This window comes from Rhinoderma darwinii, chromosome 3, assembly GCF_050947455.1.
Source record: "Rhinoderma darwinii isolate aRhiDar2 chromosome 3, aRhiDar2.hap1, whole genome shotgun sequence".
Taxonomy (NCBI): Eukaryota; Metazoa; Chordata; class Amphibia; order Anura; family Rhinodermatidae; genus Rhinoderma; species Rhinoderma darwinii.
The window spans coordinates 249,720,197-249,739,028 of NC_134689.1; the positions used below are offsets into that span (position 1 = coordinate 249,720,197).

Below are 18,832 nucleotides of genomic sequence, written 5' to 3' on the forward strand. Positions count from 1 at the left end.
GTGAATAATATGACCTCTCTGAGGTACAGTACAGTGCTACAAGTTCTGCCCTCACTCTGTGCCAGGATGAGTTGCTTCTTTGGACACTAGGTAAGGGTGGCTCTATTTAATTAATTATTATACACTGCATGTGCTGTACAGGACCCTGAAGAAGCTTCTATCCTCATCATAGAAAGTGATTTACAGCTTACAGCAGCTATTTCTGACTTTTACATGTAAGGACTTGCTTTATCTGTATTAGTTATCGGCTTCTATTTCTTTAAAGGGTCAGAAGTTTTGATCAGTGAGGGCCCGAGCACTGAGACCCAACCGAACGTTAAAATTAAGCAGAAGCGCTCGGGTTATATTGCATTATCATATCCAAGACCAGTATATAACTGCCTACATAGGAGTAACTACGCCAAAGAAAATAAACTCTCTCACCTGTAGAAAGTTTTGGCTGGAGACAATGAGAGCTAGTTGTGCACTCAAATCATCAGCCTGAGCTTGACTGCCTCTTACGCCTTGTACCAACTGGGGAATATGGTCAGCCACAAACTGCAGAAACACATTTTACAAATGTTAAAATAAAGTAATACATATCACTTTCCACATTCGGCACAATATACTCCATGTGGTCTGTGCATTACAGAAATTCCATGGGGGAAATTTAGAAAAAATATTGGTGAAATGGAAAAGTGGAGAAGTTGTCCATAGCAACCAGTTTCTACCTAATTTTGTGCATTTTTTTCTAAAATAAAAAATTATTTCTTTGCGTAAAAGGCTTTTTTTAGTTGACTGCGCTATTGATTCCGTCAAAACAACGGAACCCTGTGACAACGGTGACAAACGGATACCATTAGCAAAGTTTCCGTCACCATTGAGATCAATGGTATGCAAACGGAAGCGAAGGTTTCCATTTGCCCTTCCGTTGAGGGGTTTCCCCGACGGAAACCTCCAATGGAACCCCTCAACGGAAAGCGACGCTGATGTGAACACAGCCTAAACCAGAATGGACATAACTAACTTTCAAGATTCTGGAACCAATTTACAGTACATGATGATACAAAAGCCTTTGTAGGAATGATATTCCTACAAGTGCATTGGTGATCGTAACAATGGTCCCTCGGTTACCTTGCAGCTCTGAACCAGCTGCTGATGAGCTGCCATGTTCTTGTTGGAGACTGAGGCATTCTGCGAGGCTGCAATGGTCTGGGTAGCAGCTGCAGCGGCCTGTTTTGCGGCAGCCTGCAAAAATAAAGAGGAGAGTGAATTAGACACAAATGACAGGAAAAGAGCAGTGATCAAAGAAGGAATGGAGTGTAGCATAAAAGTAAAAGTTATAGCAATTGTGGGAAATTCCTCAACCATTAAAATATGTGTTTCTAATTTCATTTTCTTATGGTGTAGGGCACGCACACAGATTTGTGGGAAAACTTACCTCCTATTATGAAATTGAAGTGAAAGATGTTGTGACCTCAATGATGACTTTATTTTAAAATGTAACTAGAAAAATTAGACAATTATTTTTGGAAATGTTCGTTGCAGAACCAGGGCTTTTGTATCGTATATAAAACCCCTATATTTAAAAAGGATTGAGCAGAATCTTTGTGTAACATAAAATGGTCTATTCCCAGGGATACTTGATTTAGGGATTGCTGACACATTGTGCTGCTTGCACACTAGGGCGGACAACTATCCCAAAAAGGGAATTAGACAAAGGGATTTATGAAAGCACAAAATTCTTACATAATACATGGCTTGAAAACTGATGTCTGAAGAAAACATTTTAGAAGGGCAATAAAACAGCAAATGTAATCGTCTACATTTATATTACGTTATAATGTTACAACTGAACACGGACTTCAGGCAGCGGTGCTGCAAAAATACAAGTCTACTATACGAAGTAATATCTAGAAGTAGCAGTACATAGAAATTCATTATTAAAAGCGTATGTCTCACTTTATAGAAATGTGACAAACACTGATCCCCAAGCAGCCATGGTTCCCTCAGTTTAGAGGTCAGGAAACAAAGGTTGCAGAGTAATTTATTGCCAATTTTGCGCCCTCCATTGTTATTGAAACGTAAAACTATGTAAAGGATTAACTCAGCTTTCTTGATTCCGGTTATGTTTTCTACTTTTAAAAAAATTTCTTTGTGGCAGGAAGATTAAAGTAATTTACCTCAAGCCTGTTAACAATCTTCTTCTTGATGGCGTTCTGGGCTGCTGCATTGGTAGCCACCCTCAGACCCTCTGCTGCTTCCCTAAGCCGCTGTTGTTGATCTTCATTTTCAGGGTTAGCAGCAGCCCCCTGCAAGTATTACGGATCTTATTAGCTCTAGCTACACAGCAATATATATATATATATATCTTACACCAGCAATAGTCACGCCTTACTTATCCACCTACCTTTGCGGCCTCCACCATACGTGCAGTTGAATCAGCTAGTAGCTTGGCAGCAGCCAATAGTTTTTTCGAGTTGTCCATATCCAACTCGGCCTCTGCATCAGATCTCATAGCATTTACCAGATCAGACGTTGCTTGAGCTAACACACGTGCTTGCCGCACCATTTCTCCTGCAAATATATATAACTGTGCAATTAAAATGTATATTCCAAAATGTCGATCTCCCATAAGAACATCTAGATTTGAGCTTGTAAGCTTTCAACGTAGTACTAACAAAATGAGGTAACAAAAATAACATTGAAATCACACAGTTAAAAGGAGCCATAATAAACAACATTTATTTACAAGGGTACATAAATATACAGCTCGTGTGATAAATTCCAAGTCAATTGTTGCTAATGAATATCATACATTTACATATTAGGGGAACTAACCTGCATCACCCATGGAGCTGAATATGCTTTCGGTGACTGACATGATCGTATCTGTTGCCTGGTCATAGCGGCCAATAGGTTCCCCGCGGCTTGCAAACTGGCGGACATGTAGTAAAAGGTCATTAAGGGCTTGACTGACAACACTGGCTGCAGAGCCGACTTGCTTCAACAATTCAATATCTTCCGTGGCGGATTGGCAGGCTCGCACACAATTCTCCACAGAGCGATCCACCAGTTTCCCAGCTTCAATAAGTTGTTCTTGACATACAGGTGAACTAATAGTAGGACTAACCACCTACAACAGAGATGAACAATGAAGCCTGGCACAAATGATATCAGCAATCCATGGTAATTTATGGCTTGCATAAAAAAATAAATACAAAAAATACAACTAGATTATCTATACTGCAACAAGAAACAAAAGGAGCAGATTTATAAATGTGTCCAAATAAAAAGAGGGTTAGAAGGGACACTGTCGCAGGCGGTAAGAAGAATTATTCTCAACCAATTTTACTGTCATTTGAATGTTAAAGAGGAAAAAAAAAGTGGGTGATACTTTGAAATGTTATCCTTCAAAATGGATGTTAAAATGTCTGTGGCTTGTTAGTTACAGCTGTTTGACAGTTATCTATGTCTGTCAGCAATGTTCTGCTACCCAAATTAATGACATTAATTACATAGTCCCTAAGGAAGTATGGCTACTTCTAAACTTATTGGCCCTCAAAAAAGTATTCAGTCAACAATAAAAGAAACCGATACATCAGAACTATATCTGATGCAAAACCATATTGAATTACCTATCACTACTGATGGAAACTAAAGCTCTGTTCACATTGGCGTCATACCTTCCTTTTATATCAGAGCTATTATGCTATGCCTAGCAGACCCCATTAATAATGGGGTCTGTAATGTTTCCATTGGAGTTCTGGTATATACAATGGCAAAAATAGTGCTGCAGACAGTGCTGTTCTTGCTGTAAAAACATAACGAAATCACGGAAACCTAAAAGCATCAATTTTAACAGAGTCTATGCTCTTTATTGATTGTGTGTGTATGTATGTATGTATGTATGTATGTATGTATGTATGTATGTATATATACATATATATATATATATATATATATATATATATATATATATATATATTATTTTCATATACTAAAGATATGCACTGGATGGCTCACCTTTGCACATGCCACTAACTGGGAGGTAGAAAGTGCACACTGGGTAGCAGCAGCAATCACTCTGTTCTGTAGTACGGTGTCTTCAGTTACTTGTGCCACATTCTTGGCCTTCAGGACCAGCATGGCCGCTGCATTGGCTACAGCTTTTGCCAAATTCATTAACACATCCTAGAATATAGTACACAAAGAGGAGGGCTAGAGAGGAGGCGATTATAGGAAGCAGCACATCATTTATCTCAATATTTCATATTTACCTGGAACCGTTCATCCGCTTCATTCTCTCCAATTTGTCGTAGCAGGTCTCCACTTGCCTGCCCTATACTACCTGCTGCAGTGAGAACAGTCTGACGGGGCTAGAAGGAAAGGCAAACATTTATACTTAACATACATTTTGACACCATCATTTTTCTTATGGGAAAAATTTGCATTACTCTTATTTACTGGGTATCCGATATATTATTATTGTTTGTATAATTTATTCAAGAGACTGTGGATTAGAAATAACTATTGACTTTCCAAAAGGAATATGTTTATTAATTAGAATAAAGTTTGCTTACAAAAAGATAACTTTAATAGTTATAAAACTATATCAATTGTGGTCTGTTGTAAACAGATTACAGTAGAACAAGACCAATCTATATGGCATGGTAAAACGTTGACCCCTAATGCATAGTTTTACAATTGTTTCAGTTCCCTATAGAGAAATTTATTGTTTTTTTGGAATTTTGAGGGCCTACCTCTCCAGAAGATGGTTGTACTGCTGTAAGCAGATCAGAAACAGCCCCTGCCAATGTTCTCGCTGCTCCAAGTAATTTCTCTCCACTTCCAACCTCATCCTCCATCAGAGCAGCCAACAGTTTTACACCCTTGGACATCTCCGTTAAATTAGAAGAAATTGTAGTAATTGCACATCCCACAGCTGTGTAGTCCGTCTCCAATGGATCCCCTAGAAGAAAAAGGATGAAAATAATCTTACACGTGCAAGACCACTGATAAAAAGTGGGTACCTCAATGATGTGCATCAGACTCCAATAACACACTAGTTATAGGGGTATTCCTTATAGTTACTTGACACTAAGTAAAGAGGAAGGGGAATTATTTTATTTTAGAATGTTTTCCAGGGATTTAGTAGGCGATTGTTGAATTTTCAGTATTTTGTATTTAAATCCCTTTTTGGGATAGTGACTCCAATTACACACTAGTTATAGGGGTATTCATTATAGTTAAATGAATTTAAAATACTCAAATCTAAAATGTCTTGGTTAAATATTATCCATTGATCGTCGAGGCATTCACCTGAAGTAGCCAAACCCACCGTCTTCAACTCCCTGACTTTTAGTAGAGGATGACACAAAGGAAACAGTGCGGGCGCTCGATGTCAAACTGCTTATTGTAAACAGGGATATGCGGAGGAACAAAGGTTTTCAAGCAGTAACCACGGCTGAAACGACTGATACATTCATAGATATAGAGGTGTGGTGAACTAAGAATGTGGTTGTATATTAAGTTATTTCCCTAGCAAACATACTCAACAAGATAGTAAGATAGTAAGTTTTTGTGGAAAATTTTTATTTTCTTTCACTGTATTGCCCTGTTTAACACTCTCGGCTCTTATTTTCATCAATGATTCCACTTACTGGTCAACATAACAAGTATCTATAAATAATGGAAGGTTATCCATCCATTATCAGTAAGGAGCACAAAACTTGATGAAGTGGTGGCAATGTTATGTAAGGCCCCATGCACACGACAGTGCCCGCAATCACGGCCCGCGATTGCGGGCACGGCCGGCCGCTGACTGACAGCCGCATTTCCGGGCCGTGCTCCCATACAAAGTATGGGAGCACGGCCCGCAAAATGCGAAAGAACGGACATGTTCCATAATTCCCGGAACATTTCCACGGCACTGACACCCTTCCGTAGTGCTACGGAAAGGTGTCAGTGTTCAATGAACGTGAACGGCTCCGTTTTTGCGGTCCGCAAAAACGGAGGTTTTTTGCGGTCGTGTGCATGGGGCCTAAGATGTGTTTTATTGTGTGTTTACTGCTACAAAAATAATGATAAATGCTAAAAAGTGGGGCACAATATGCAGCCAACATATTGTAATCCAAATCTTCTATGTACAAAATAAAAACATGACATGGTAGTACATCTGTCAAGAAATACACTTTCTTTGTAGAACATAATTCCCATTTCATTCATGTAGTCTAACAGTGTAGAAGAATAAACCAACAGGCTGAAAGAAAGGCACACCAGCAATAAAATAATGCACTTAAAATAAGAGTGGATCATCTTCTCCGATGTGATTTCATTATAGAACGACCTGCTGCCTACAGGAAGTTCTTCCATTGTTGAACTCCGTAATGTGGAATACTACATACATACATACATACATACATACATACATACATACAAGCAAAAAAGTAGCTTCATTCAGAATTGTTACGGAATCTACATTCAACAAAGTGAAAATGTAGACACAAACAAGGTATTTAAATACCATAATAGTACCTGCAGTCAGATTCACGACCGATGCGGTTCCTGCAGTGATAGCGTCCACCTGCGAGTGGATCTCATGTTTTGATTCATCTACTTTGTTTTGGATCCAAACTCTAGATGCCTAGAAAACAAATGTCAAACATAATATATTTGTATCATCAAAATCCGTGGTGATACAAAAAACACAGAAGATTAGCCTAGTATGATACACAGTCACATTGTTCGAATCAAATGGTTTTTCCATCTTATTGGGGATCAGGATCATCGGCTCATCTGTTGGATGTGTTGGAACATTCAAGCAAATGGAACGAAGCTGAAGCCGCACTCATATGTACGGAGCTATGACTGTGCAAGCAATAAAGGGGATGCCGCAGCCTTCATTCTGCTGATCAACGCTAATCCTTGGGGGGTCGAAACCCCAGCGAACAAAAATTGATAGCCGATCCTAAGGAGAGGCCATCAGATTTAAGTCCTGGAAAACCCTTTTAAAGGTTCACGTTCTATCTGTTGAGTATAATGAATAAAATACTATAGCTACAAAGTATAAATATGTAACCACGATGTTAACAGATGTTCTATAGTTAATCAAATAAATGCAAAACTCCAAATCTTTTTACTGGTTTAATTATAAATCAAAAAATAATGACGCTGTCACACAAACACTATAAATGCAGGTAGCCTCCACAACGTTCTCACTTAAAAAGTAAAAACCCCACCATTACTTCATTGCAGCAATAGGTCTGTGGGCTCTGACAGGGAGCAATGCCATGAAGAAATGTTGCGTTTCTCTGGGTTGATGAAAATGTCCATGTTGCTTGTGCCAGAATAGAAGCCAAGATCATGGTTTCTAGGCCATTTTTTTTTTATCAGTTTCGATGTTGTAGTTTGTCAGATTTGTTATATTTAATTTATTACAGCAAGCCAGGTATCAATGTTTCTTACCATTTTTCAGATTTCCCTAGCTGAAAGACATATTCAGATCTCCGTCAATGTAGAACATTGAGATGAAGTCTTCAAACCGCTGAGTAATCTAAACGTTTCATAAAATCACTTTCTTGCGGCCACTCTAAGCTGCATGATGTTTGCTTTTTACTAAACCCGAGTTGTACTGCACTTAACTAAACGGCTTTCCATCGAATATATGTAGTGACCGTTTCATGAATTCTAAGTAGCGTAATTACACAGACAGGTGGATGGACACAAACATTAATTCTCAGTTGTCCTAATAAAACAAACTGTCAGTATAAATGCAGAGATAACATTATAAGGTTCTTACCATGTCGTGTCCTAGAGGTGGCAGATTGTCCACTTGGCTCAGATCATCATGTGCCTGTTGAACTGCATGCATGCTGGTATTAATGGTCCCCATCAGAGCTTGCTGAGCGGATGTCTGAAGAGAAGACAAAAAAATGAATATGATACACATACCGACATCTCTTTCCTTGTACAAGAATGAGATACATGAATATCTTGAGGGCACACACATTTACATATATGAAAACACATAAACCCGGTCTATAAAGCTCCATCCATTCATAGATGTAATAGCAGATGCAGCCATTGAACAAAAGCAAAGGGAAGACGCGGCTTTTTCTCCCAGCAGTGCACACATCCTTACAAAACACTGCAAATATTTTCCAGCAGCCTCGAAAACGAACAGAAAGTAGGTTAGGAGACAATTCTGGTAATTAGCAGTGACATATGGCTGGACAGTTTGGGATGTGATTAAATGAACGGATGAGCATAACAAGGCATTTAATGAGCCGCAGACCGAGACAAAATGATTCAATGTTTTCTGCTACAAATAAAATGGGCACAAGTGTACAGAGGGGCATGTGAGGGGGCGGCATCCTGCAACTAGGATTTTACTCCCCAGACAGAGTGGCAGATTCGACACGAATGCCAGCACATACAACAGGATCCATAAATAGACAGAAAACTTTTGATGAACCAAAAAGAAAAAAAGCTGCATAGTAGTAATGAATCTAAAAAGTGAAGAACTAATTATTACATTAAGGTGCCAATTTTAGGTCAACTTATATTATTTTTTTGCTGTGCGGCCAATGAAATGCCTTCACATTGCCTATGGAGCATCTCTGGATTGATTCCAGTTCAATGAGCTGAGCGGAGTTCATGTGGAGTACTCGTGGCTATCCTGATACTAATTAGCGGACATGTCTGAGGGTGTGTTTACTTTTGCATGATTTGGAGTCATTTAACAAGTGATCAGCTTCATCGAGCATGAGATCACGCCTAAGTGAGCAGCAGCGCTTTGTAACAGAGAAACGTTCACTTGCACAGAAGAGAAAGTATAATCATTGCAAATCAAATTTGGACAACGGGGATTCCATACAAAATACTGTGATGTAATTACACCAATTTTATGGTTTAAAAGCATAGAAAATGGCATTAGTTCCAAGCACCATATTTGGCATGTACGCCATTTCCATGCTACTGTAATACAAAAATCATGTATTGCAATGGTATATTCCGTGTACATACGATCAAAAGTTACACGTAGCAGCACATATTAGTGGTCACAACCAAGTATAGATATGATATATCATCAGCCTTCTACAGATATAGTACGTCTTCGAGCTGGGCAATTAATCGTAAAATAACCAAAACCGAAATTCAGCGCAATTAACAGACGTCATCATCTTGTGCATTTCGATTTCCTTGATATTTTTTTTTTGTGGTTTCAACTTTATCTGCGTCCTCAGTTATAGCGGCATTATACTGTGTGGAGGCAGCTATGGGGACATTATACTGTGTGGAGGGCAGTTATGGGGGGCATTATACTGTGTGGAGAACAGCTATGGGGGCATTATACAGTGTGGAGGCAGCTATGGGGGAATTATACTGTGTGGAGGCAGTTATGGAGGCATTATACAGTGTGGGGGCAGCTATGGGGGCATTATACAGTGTGAGGGCAGCTATGGGGGCATTATACTGTGTGGAGGCAGCTATGGGGGCATTATACTGTGTGGAGGCAGCTATGGAGGCATTATACAGTGTGGGGGCAGCTATGGAGGCATTATACAGTGTGGGGGCAGCTATGGGGGCATTATACAGTGTGGGGGCAGCTATGGGGGCATTATACTGTGTGGAGGCAGCTATGGGGGCATTATACTGTGTGGAGGCAGCTATGGGGGCATTATACTGTGTGGAGGCAGCTATGGAGGCATTATACAGTGTGGGGGCAGCTATGGGGGCATTATACTGTGTGGAGGCAGCTATGGGGGAATTATACTGTGTGGAGGCAGCTATGGAGGCATTATACAGTGTGGGGGCAGCTATGGGGTATTATACAGTGTGGGGGCAGCTATGGGGGCATTATACTGTGTGGAGGCAGCTATGGGGGCATTATACTGTGTGGAGGCAGCTATGGGGGCATTATACTGTGTGGAGGCAGCTATGGGGGCATTATACTGTGTGGAGGGCAGTTATGGGGGGCATTATACTGTGTGGAGAACAGCTATGGGGGCATTATACAGTGTGGAGGCAGCTATGGGGGAATTATACTGTGTGGAGGCAGCTATGGAGGCATTATACAGTGTGGGGGCAGCTATGGGGGCATTATACAGTGTGGGGGCAGCTATGGGGGCATTATACTGTGTGGAGGCAGCTATGGGGGCATTATACTGTGTGGAGGCAGCTATGGGGGCATTATACTGTGTGGAGGCAGCTATGGGGGCATTATACTGTGTGGAGGCAGCTATGGGGGCATTATACTGTGTGGAGGCAGCTATGGGGGCATTATACTGTGTTGAGGCAGCTATGGGGGCATTATACTGTGTGGAGGCAGCTATGGGGGCATTATACTGTGTGGAGGCAGCTATGGGGGCATTATACTGTTTGGAGGCAGCTGTGGGGGCATTATACTGTGTGGAGGCAGGTATGGGGGCATTATACTGTGTGGAGGCAGGTATGGGGGCATTATACTGTGAGGAGGCAGCTATGGGGGCATTATACTGTGTGGAGGCAGCTATGGGGGCATTATACTGTGTGGAGGCAGCTATGGAGGCATTATACAGTGTGGGGGCAGCTATGGGGGCATTATACAGTGTGGGGGCAGCTATGGGGGCATTATACTGTGTGGAGGCAGCTATAGGGGCATTATACTGTGTGGAGGCAGCTATGGGGGCATTATACTGTGTGGAGGCAGCTATGGAGGCATTATACAGTGTGGGGGCAGCTATGGGGTATTATACAGTGTGGGGGCAGCTATGGGGGCATTATACTGTGTGGAGGCAGCTATGGGGCATTATACTGTGTGGAGGCAGCTATGGGGGCATTATACTGTGTGGAGGGCAGTTATGGGGGGCATTATACTGTGTGGAGAACAGCTATGGGGGCATTATACAGTGTGGAGGCAGCTATGGGGGAATTATACTGTGTGGAGGCAGCTATGGAGGCATTATACAGTGTGGGGGCAGCTATGGGGGCATTATACTGTGTGGAGGCAGCTATGGGGGCATTATACTGTGTGGAGGCAGCTATGGGGGCATTATACTGTGTGGAGGCAGCTATGGGGGCATTATACTGTGTTGAGGCAGCTATGGGGGCATTATACTGTGTGGAGGCAGCTATGGGGGCATTATACTGTGTGGAGGCAGCTATGGGGGCATTATACTGTTTGGAGGCAGCTATGGGGGCATTATACTGTGTGGAGGCAGTTATGGGGGCATTATACTGTGAGGAGGCAGCTATGGGGGCATTATACGGTGTGGAGGCAGCTATGGGGGCATTATACGGTGTGGAGGCAGCTATGGGGGCATTACAGTGTGGAAGTAGCTTTGGGGGCATTATACTGTGTGGAGGCAGCTATAAGGGGCATGATACTGTGTGGAGGCAGCTATGAGGGAATGATACTGTGTGGAGGGCAGTTATAGGGACATTATGCTGTGTGGAGGGCAGTTATGGAGACATATTGCTGTGCGGAGGGGGTTATGGAAGCATTTTGCTGTGCGGAGGGCAGTTATGGGGAGCATTATACTGTGAGGGGAGCACTGTGGGGCAATATACTGTGTGGGGGCAGTGTCACGGGGTATATTATATATAGTAATTTACATAAGGCTCAGGGTATAAATATTAATTCAATGGCGTTGCATGTAAATAGAGGGTGTAGTATGCAAGAGGGGTGTGGCCAGAATAATCGTTCATTAATCGTAATCGAGGTTACATGTTCAATTAATCATGATTTTTTATTAAGCTCATAATCGCCCAGCTCTAGTATGTCTAAACTGTCAAAAGCCCTTGAACATCCTATTTCAAAATAGTTCCCCATCCCAATCCCAGAATCAATCCTAACCCTTTCCCGACCAATCACTAAAATGAGTGTCATGGAGCGGTGGGTGATGTTTTTTAGCGGGCTCACGCTCTGAGCCCGCTCCATACGCTGCAGGCGTCAGCTGTGTATCACAGCTGACACGCTGTTCTGACGGCCAGGAACACCCCAACTGACCCCCCCGCAACACGATCGGGAGGCGCCAATGGTTGCTGTGGCAGCCCGGGGGCCTTCTGTCTGCTTCTAAGCCACGGCTCTGGCAGGGCTTCGCAGAAGCCTGTAAAAATTACAATAAAGTGTATTCTAATAAAAAGTTGTATAAAAAGTTAAATACATTTTTCAGGAGCGCACAAAAATAAAAAACATTAAAAGTTATAAAAAAATTAAAAAAAATAAAAAAACACCTTTTTCCCATTTTCCCCCAAGCACATTGTAAAAAAATAAAAAAAAATAAACAAAATTGCTATTGCTGCGTCCGTAAAAGTCCAAACTATTACAATATACCATTATTTAACTCGCGCAGTGAACAGCTTACAAAAAAAACAAAAAAAAACTAGAATCATTCATTTTATGTCACCTTAGCGCCAACATTTTTTTTAAATAAAAAGTGATCAAAAATCGTATGTACAAAAAAATAGTACCAATGAAAACTTCAGCTCGTCCTGCTAAAAATGATCATTCACACCGCTCAATCGACCAAAAAAAGGTTATGGCTGTGGTGAAACAGAACATTTTTTTTTTTTTAACAAATAGATTTTTCCTATGTAAACGTAGTAAAATATAAAAAAAACCTATATAAATTTGGTATCACCGTAATCGTATTGAGCCGCAGCATAAAGTAAAGTTGTCCTTTTTACCACACGTTGAAAGCCGTAAAAACAAAACCCAAAAAACAAATGGCGGAATTGAGTTTTTTCTCCAATTGCAACCCACAAAGATTTTTTTTTTACCGCTTCCCAGTACATTATTTGGTACTCTAAATGGTACCAATAGAAAACTAAAACTCCCCCTGCAAAAAATAAGCCCTCACACCACCCAATTGAAAAAAAAAAAAAAAGTTATGGCTCTTGGAAAGCGGGGAGTGAAAAACAAAAAAATGTAAAAACTAAAAAAGTATGCGTTTTTAAAGGGTTAAAATAACATCTAATTAACAAATTAAAGAGGAGGATCCCACAACCACCAAGTCCACATCGGTCAAATTTAGCCAAACTCTATATAGGTCTCTCACAAAAGGCCCATGGGGTACCTTGTCAATTCTCTGGAAGCCAAGTTAGAATTGCCCATCCAGGGAGACCTTTTCAAACTTGACCAGTGTCCACCCTTTTCCTATATACTCCTTTCTCCAGGTTGAGAAGCCAAATAACTTTATTATTAAATTCTTGTCTCCATATATTTATCCAATATTGCTCTTTAAGTTTGGGTGCCATATATAACAATTTGGCAACCGCCAATTTCCCAGGCTCCGTGGTAGTCAGATCCTTCACGTATCCCAGGACACATACCAGCCATGTCATGTCTACATAAACCTGGAAGACCTCATTAATAATTTGAATTACATCACGCCAATAGCCCCCAATCCTGGACAAGACCAGAACATGTGTAACAAACCCGATGAGGCTTGTTTGCATCATGGACACAGAGTCCAATCTAACCCCTATGTCAAATAAGAATTTTGATGCTTTATATACTTTGTGCAACAAATATAAATGGGATAATCTATGGGGCTCGCTCAGAGATAACTGGGGTACTCGCTCTCTCGAGGATTTCCCTCCATTGATTGTCCTCCAGTGGTCCCATCTCCGCCTTCCATCTTTCCTTACTTCTCACTGGATATCTATCCAGTACTAGATGTAAGAGACCCGAATAAAGCCTAGACATGACTCCTGATGTACTAGTAGTCGTCTCTATCAGACTTATAATTCTATTACTAATAGTACAACCATCAGGATAATCTGCAATAAAGGCATGTCCCAGCTGAAGATATTTTAAAAATTCCGCAGTAGGAATTACATATAATCCCTGTATCTGTTCAAAAGAGTGAAGCACTACAGAATTAACCATCTGCAGAAGACATTTTAGTCCTGCATTTTGCCATGTGCCCATATTTTTTAGCTGACAAATTAAACAACAGCCATGGAGTATCTCATATAGCTGTATACTGGGTAGTGCCCTCAAGTCTTGAATCTCCCTCACCTTCCACCACACCTTATGTATAAGTCTCAGAGTAGGGAACGGAGTTGGCGATAAATTGAATTTGTTTGCTTCCAACAGCTCATATAAAAAGATTTCTCGTCCCAAAAACTCTCGTAATAAAATTCTCTGGGGTCTACATCCACACTTTCCCATCCATTGTTGTAATTGTCCTGCTAGAAAGTATAGCCAAGGGTTAGGAAGTGACAACCCAGCCCCCCCCCCCCCCTGTCTTAGGATGCTGAAGAGTTTCCAATTTAATGCGGGGATATTTACCACCCCAGATTAATTCTCCAAAGCATCTATTAACCTGATGAAAAACCGAAGTGGTAACCACACCGATGCATTATGTAGTAAATAAAGTAATTGTGACATCCAAATCATCTAGATCAAGTTTACACAACACACTAGAGATAAGGGCATCAATGGGGATAAGTTAAATTTCTCGTAATCCGACAACTGACAAGATACTACCACGCCTAGATACTTAATTGATGTGACAACTTGCAATCCAAAATGTGTATAAATATCATCATTGTGGATAATATACAAATGCAGTAGCACAGAGCATAGATTTGGACCAGTTAATCGCTAATACAAAATACCCTCCAAAAATGGCAATAACATCCATAGAAGATCTCCGCGCATCAGCTAAGAATAAAAGAGCATCATCTGCGTAAAGCGCCACGGTCTCCTCCATATCACCAAGACGAAAACCAGTATGAGCCCGAAAAGCAGCATCGAAGGGTTCAATAGCTAACGCAAAGAGCAGGGAGACAAAGGACAACCCTGCCTTGTGCCCCTAATCAACATGATAGAATCCGTTAAACACCCATTGACTCTTACTTTGGCCGTAGGCCTATCGTACAACAGTTGTAACCAATAAATAAATTGGTTCCCTACGCCAAATATCTTCAAAACTTCCCAAAGGTACAGCCACTCCACACTATTAAAAGCCTTAATGTCACCCAGAGAGCATATTATTCTATTGCCAGAGATATAAATGGGGACTCGCATATTTAAATACAGTCTACGAATATTTATAGCTGTAGCTAGAGCCACCATAATGCCAGATTGACAGAAACAACAATAGTGGATATTACCTTGGATAAACGGATAGCTAAATCTTTGGCCAAAATTTTAATATCGGTAGTGAGCAACAAGATGGGCCTATAAGAGTCTGGTAAAAGAGGGTCTTTACCAGGTTTAGGTAAGACAACTATAATGGCTTCCAACAGTGTCCAGGGTTGATGTCCGGCTACAGAAGCTTCTTGAAAAACAGTCAATAATTTGGGAAGTAAAATCCACTAAACCTTTAATATATTTCCTTGGGGATGCCATCTGCCCCCGGGGACTTATTATTTGCCATAGATGCCACCGACTCCTCTAGTTCCTCAGGTCTGAGTGGGCCATTTAAATATTCCTGATCGCTCTCAGACAATGATGAGAGATTAAGAAGGAACACCAATCTGAATACATCTGTCCCAATGTGTGAAAAGTAAGGGTATGTTCACACGGCAGCGTCCGTTACGGCTGAAATTACGGTGCTGTTTTCAGGAGAAACCAGCACCGTAATTTCAGCCGTAATGGCATGTGCAGGCGTCTTTTGCTGCGTCCATTACGGACGTAATTGGAGCTGTTTTTCCATGGAGTCCATGGAAAACGGCTCCATTTACGTCTGAAGAAGTGACAGGCACTTCTTTGACGCGGGCGTCTTTTTCACGCGCCGCCTTTTGACAGCGGCGCGTAAAAAAAATGACCGTCGGCACAGCATATCGTAAAACCCATTCAAATGAATGGGCAGATGTCTGCTGCCGCTTTTGAGCCGTATTTTCGGACGTAATTCAGGGCTAAAACGCCCGAATTACGTCCGCAAATAGTGTGTGCGAACCCAGCCTATGGGTATATCCTCAATTCTGTTTGCAGCTTTATTCAACAAGTTTGCTATGAATAAGACTTCATTCAGGAATCCATATTACAAGTCCTGGGCTGACTGCAGATCTTTTTTTTCTTTTTTAACATTCTTTTTTGTTAAAGAGATATTCCTAACTTAAAACATTTATGGCATATCCACAGGATATGCCATAATTGTCATATAGATGCAGGTCCCAGGTCTGGGACCCGCAACTATATTGAGAAAGGGGGTCATGAGACGACTCCTCTCAGGTGCGGCGGGAGCAAGTTGCCGATTCCAAGCGGGAAACGCGCATTCCCACCGTTCTTTCTGCTCTATTCTATGGGCTGTTTCTGTAACTTCCATTGCACAGAACGGAAAGAGCCGCATTCCTGTGCGGACCCCACTCCACTAGTCCCCATATGGAAGCGGCAACTTGTGGCCACCGCACCAGACGAAAAGTGGTTCAGGTATATCTTTCTCGATATAGGTGAACGTCCTAGAGCTGGGACCTGCATCTATCATTTATGACATATTCTGTGGATATGTGATCAGTGTCTAAGTTGGGAATACCCCTTTAAGGATTTTAATGGTTTATTCCTCCCAAAAATAATCACACAGAACAACGATGACAGCGGGTCTAATATACTAAACTAATAGCGTCAAAGATCCCTATGTTTCTGTTCATTTGAAAAATTAGGCCCTGCTTTATGGCCTTCTGAAGGAGGCCTAAGTCACATACAAAGGACAACTTCTTAAAAGACAATTTAGCTCAATTGTACTTACTAGTGGAGGCATGTGACCCCTGTGCATTTGGCCTGTGGTAAGCTGTTGTTGAGCGGATGGCATGGTGCCCATGTTAAAAGTCTCTGGTCCACTTGACCCTGAGCGTATAATAGCAGGGAGAGCGACTGTGCCATGTTCAAGCTTACCAGGTCGAGTTACTTGCTGCTGCTGAAGAATAGTGGATCTGAATAGAGAGACGTGTTCTAAGTTAGAACAAGTTTTTTTTTTTTTTGTTTTTTTTTACAAAGAGAAAATAGTGATTTTGCACTTGCAATGTTTTGGTTTCTTTTATCGAGCCTGTAGCGGTATAGTGAGCAATTTTATTTCAGGGCCCATTCAATATATACAAAATTATGGAATCCATACACTCACTTCTTTGGAGAAATTGATTCTTCTAACATTGTTGATTCTTCATCCCCCTCTAATCCAAAGCGGTCTTTACTTTGTTTCTAGAGAGAAAAAGGTATAGTTATAAATTCTTACTGGGAACATTTAAAAAAAAAAAAAATAATGGTATTTTAATTACTATCATAATTTCTATTTTTAAGGATTAGAAGTAAATTCGCTGTATACACTGTTCATTATTTATAAGCTATACATAGTTCTATGGATGATACCACATACAATCAAGTGTCACTGTAGTAAATAAGGCCAAGTTCACACCTCATTTGGACAATCTAGTTGAACTTTTATTGGAAGAAAAAAAAAGCATACAAATTAAAAAGACAACTAGACATAAACCTGCCAATCGTATAGCAAAAGGACACACTTTTTGTATATGCCTACACAATAGAAGCATGTGTTATGGTAAATGCCCAGGTATATGTCTGATGTTTTAATACGTGGTGTGAACTAAAGCCCCATACACATTAATGTGTTGCCCCACGTTTAGCACGTATGTCGGGAAAGCTCCAGGCATACATGCTAAATGTGACTGTGGGGCTCCAATAGCCCAACCGACGCCACAAGGGTGTACTTTTGGCCTCATCGGGTTGGTATTTTCCATATCATTTTTTTTAAAAGGAGGGAATAACGCAGTATAGGTAAAAAAAAAACGTATGCCACAGGTTTTATGTGTTTTTAACATGGGTGACGTATGCCACTGTAAAGACGTACATTTAACGTATAAGTCACGGGCTTTACAATCACTTTTCATTACGTATATGTTAAACGGATATATTAGTCTATGGGTGACTAATAGTGGCATCCGTCACCCATAAACAAAAATGGTATCTGAAGTAGAAGTCATGAACAGGGTCACAAGCGTTCATGACGTATACCATTTATAATGTATAGTGACAGAAGCCACTGTTAGGCATCCGTCACAATCTACATTTGGAAGTTTTTCCCGGTGTATATGCCAAACATCAGCTTAAAAACGCAATGTGCAAGGAGCTTAAAGAGGCTCTGTCACCACATTATAAGTGCCCTATCTTCTACATAATCTGATCGGCGCTGTAATGTAGATAACAAAAGTGGTTTTTATTTTGAAAAACGATCATTTTTGAGCAAGTTATGAACGATTTTAGATTTATGCTAATTCGTTTCTTAAATGACCAACTGGGCGTTTTTTAACTTTTTACCAAGTGGGCGTTGTAAAGAGAAGTGTATGACGCTGACCAATCAGCGTAATACACTTCTCTCCATTCATGTTTAGCTGTACTTACAGCACAGCGTGATCTTGCGAGATTACGCTGTGCTGTAAGTCCCACAGAAACTTTACCAAAGTGCCGGGAGTGTGAATAGACATCGCGTCCTGGCTGGAGGCGATGTCTATTCACTATCAAGACACTTCGGTAAAGTTGCTATCATAGTATGTGACAGCACAGAGTGATCTCGCGAGATCACGCTGTGCTGGGAGTACAGCTAAACATGAATGAAGAGAAGTCTATGATGCAGATTGGTCAGCGTCACACACTTCTCTTTACAATGCCCACTTAGTAAAATGCTAAAAAACGCCCAGTTGGTCATTAAGAAACGAATTAGCATAAATCTAAAATTATTCATAACTTGCTCAAAAATGATCGTTTTTCAAAATAAAACCACTGTTCTCTACGTTACAGCGCCGATCAGATTATGTAGGAGATAGGGCACTTATAATGTGGTGACAGAGCCTCTTTAAGCCCAAATTGTTATTTTCATTCTCAGAAAAAGACGCGTTGGTCACA

The 18,832-nt window shown here is 40.9% G+C and overlaps 1 protein-coding gene across 4 annotated transcripts in view; it reads right to left on the minus strand.

The window, feature by feature from the left end:
- The window catches only part of TLN2 (talin 2), a 218,796-nt gene that overhangs the window by 76,385 nt on the left and 123,579 nt on the right, over positions 1-18,832 (minus strand). For 3 of the 4 annotated variants that reach the window (XM_075857700.1, XM_075857698.1, XM_075857699.1), the window contains 12 exons: positions 17,037-17,113; positions 16,665-16,848; positions 7,781-7,894; positions 6,517-6,625; positions 4,743-4,951; positions 4,260-4,358; positions 4,006-4,173; positions 2,821-3,115; positions 2,390-2,556; positions 2,163-2,291; positions 1,114-1,227; positions 424-537 (listed from right to left, as the gene is read on the minus strand). In XM_075857700.1, coding sequence (XP_075713815.1) covers positions 424-537; positions 1,114-1,227; positions 2,163-2,291; positions 2,390-2,556; positions 2,821-3,115; positions 4,006-4,173; positions 4,260-4,358; positions 4,743-4,951; positions 6,517-6,625; positions 7,781-7,894; positions 16,665-16,848; positions 17,037-17,113 — 1,779 coding nt within the window. Of the gene's footprint in view, positions 1-423; positions 538-1,113; positions 1,228-2,162; positions 2,292-2,389; positions 2,557-2,820; positions 3,116-4,005; positions 4,174-4,259; positions 4,359-4,742; positions 4,952-6,516; positions 6,626-7,780; positions 7,895-7,988; positions 8,228-16,664; positions 16,849-17,036; positions 17,114-18,832 lie in introns of those variants that run through there. The other variant, XM_075857701.1, reaches the window with a different exon arrangement.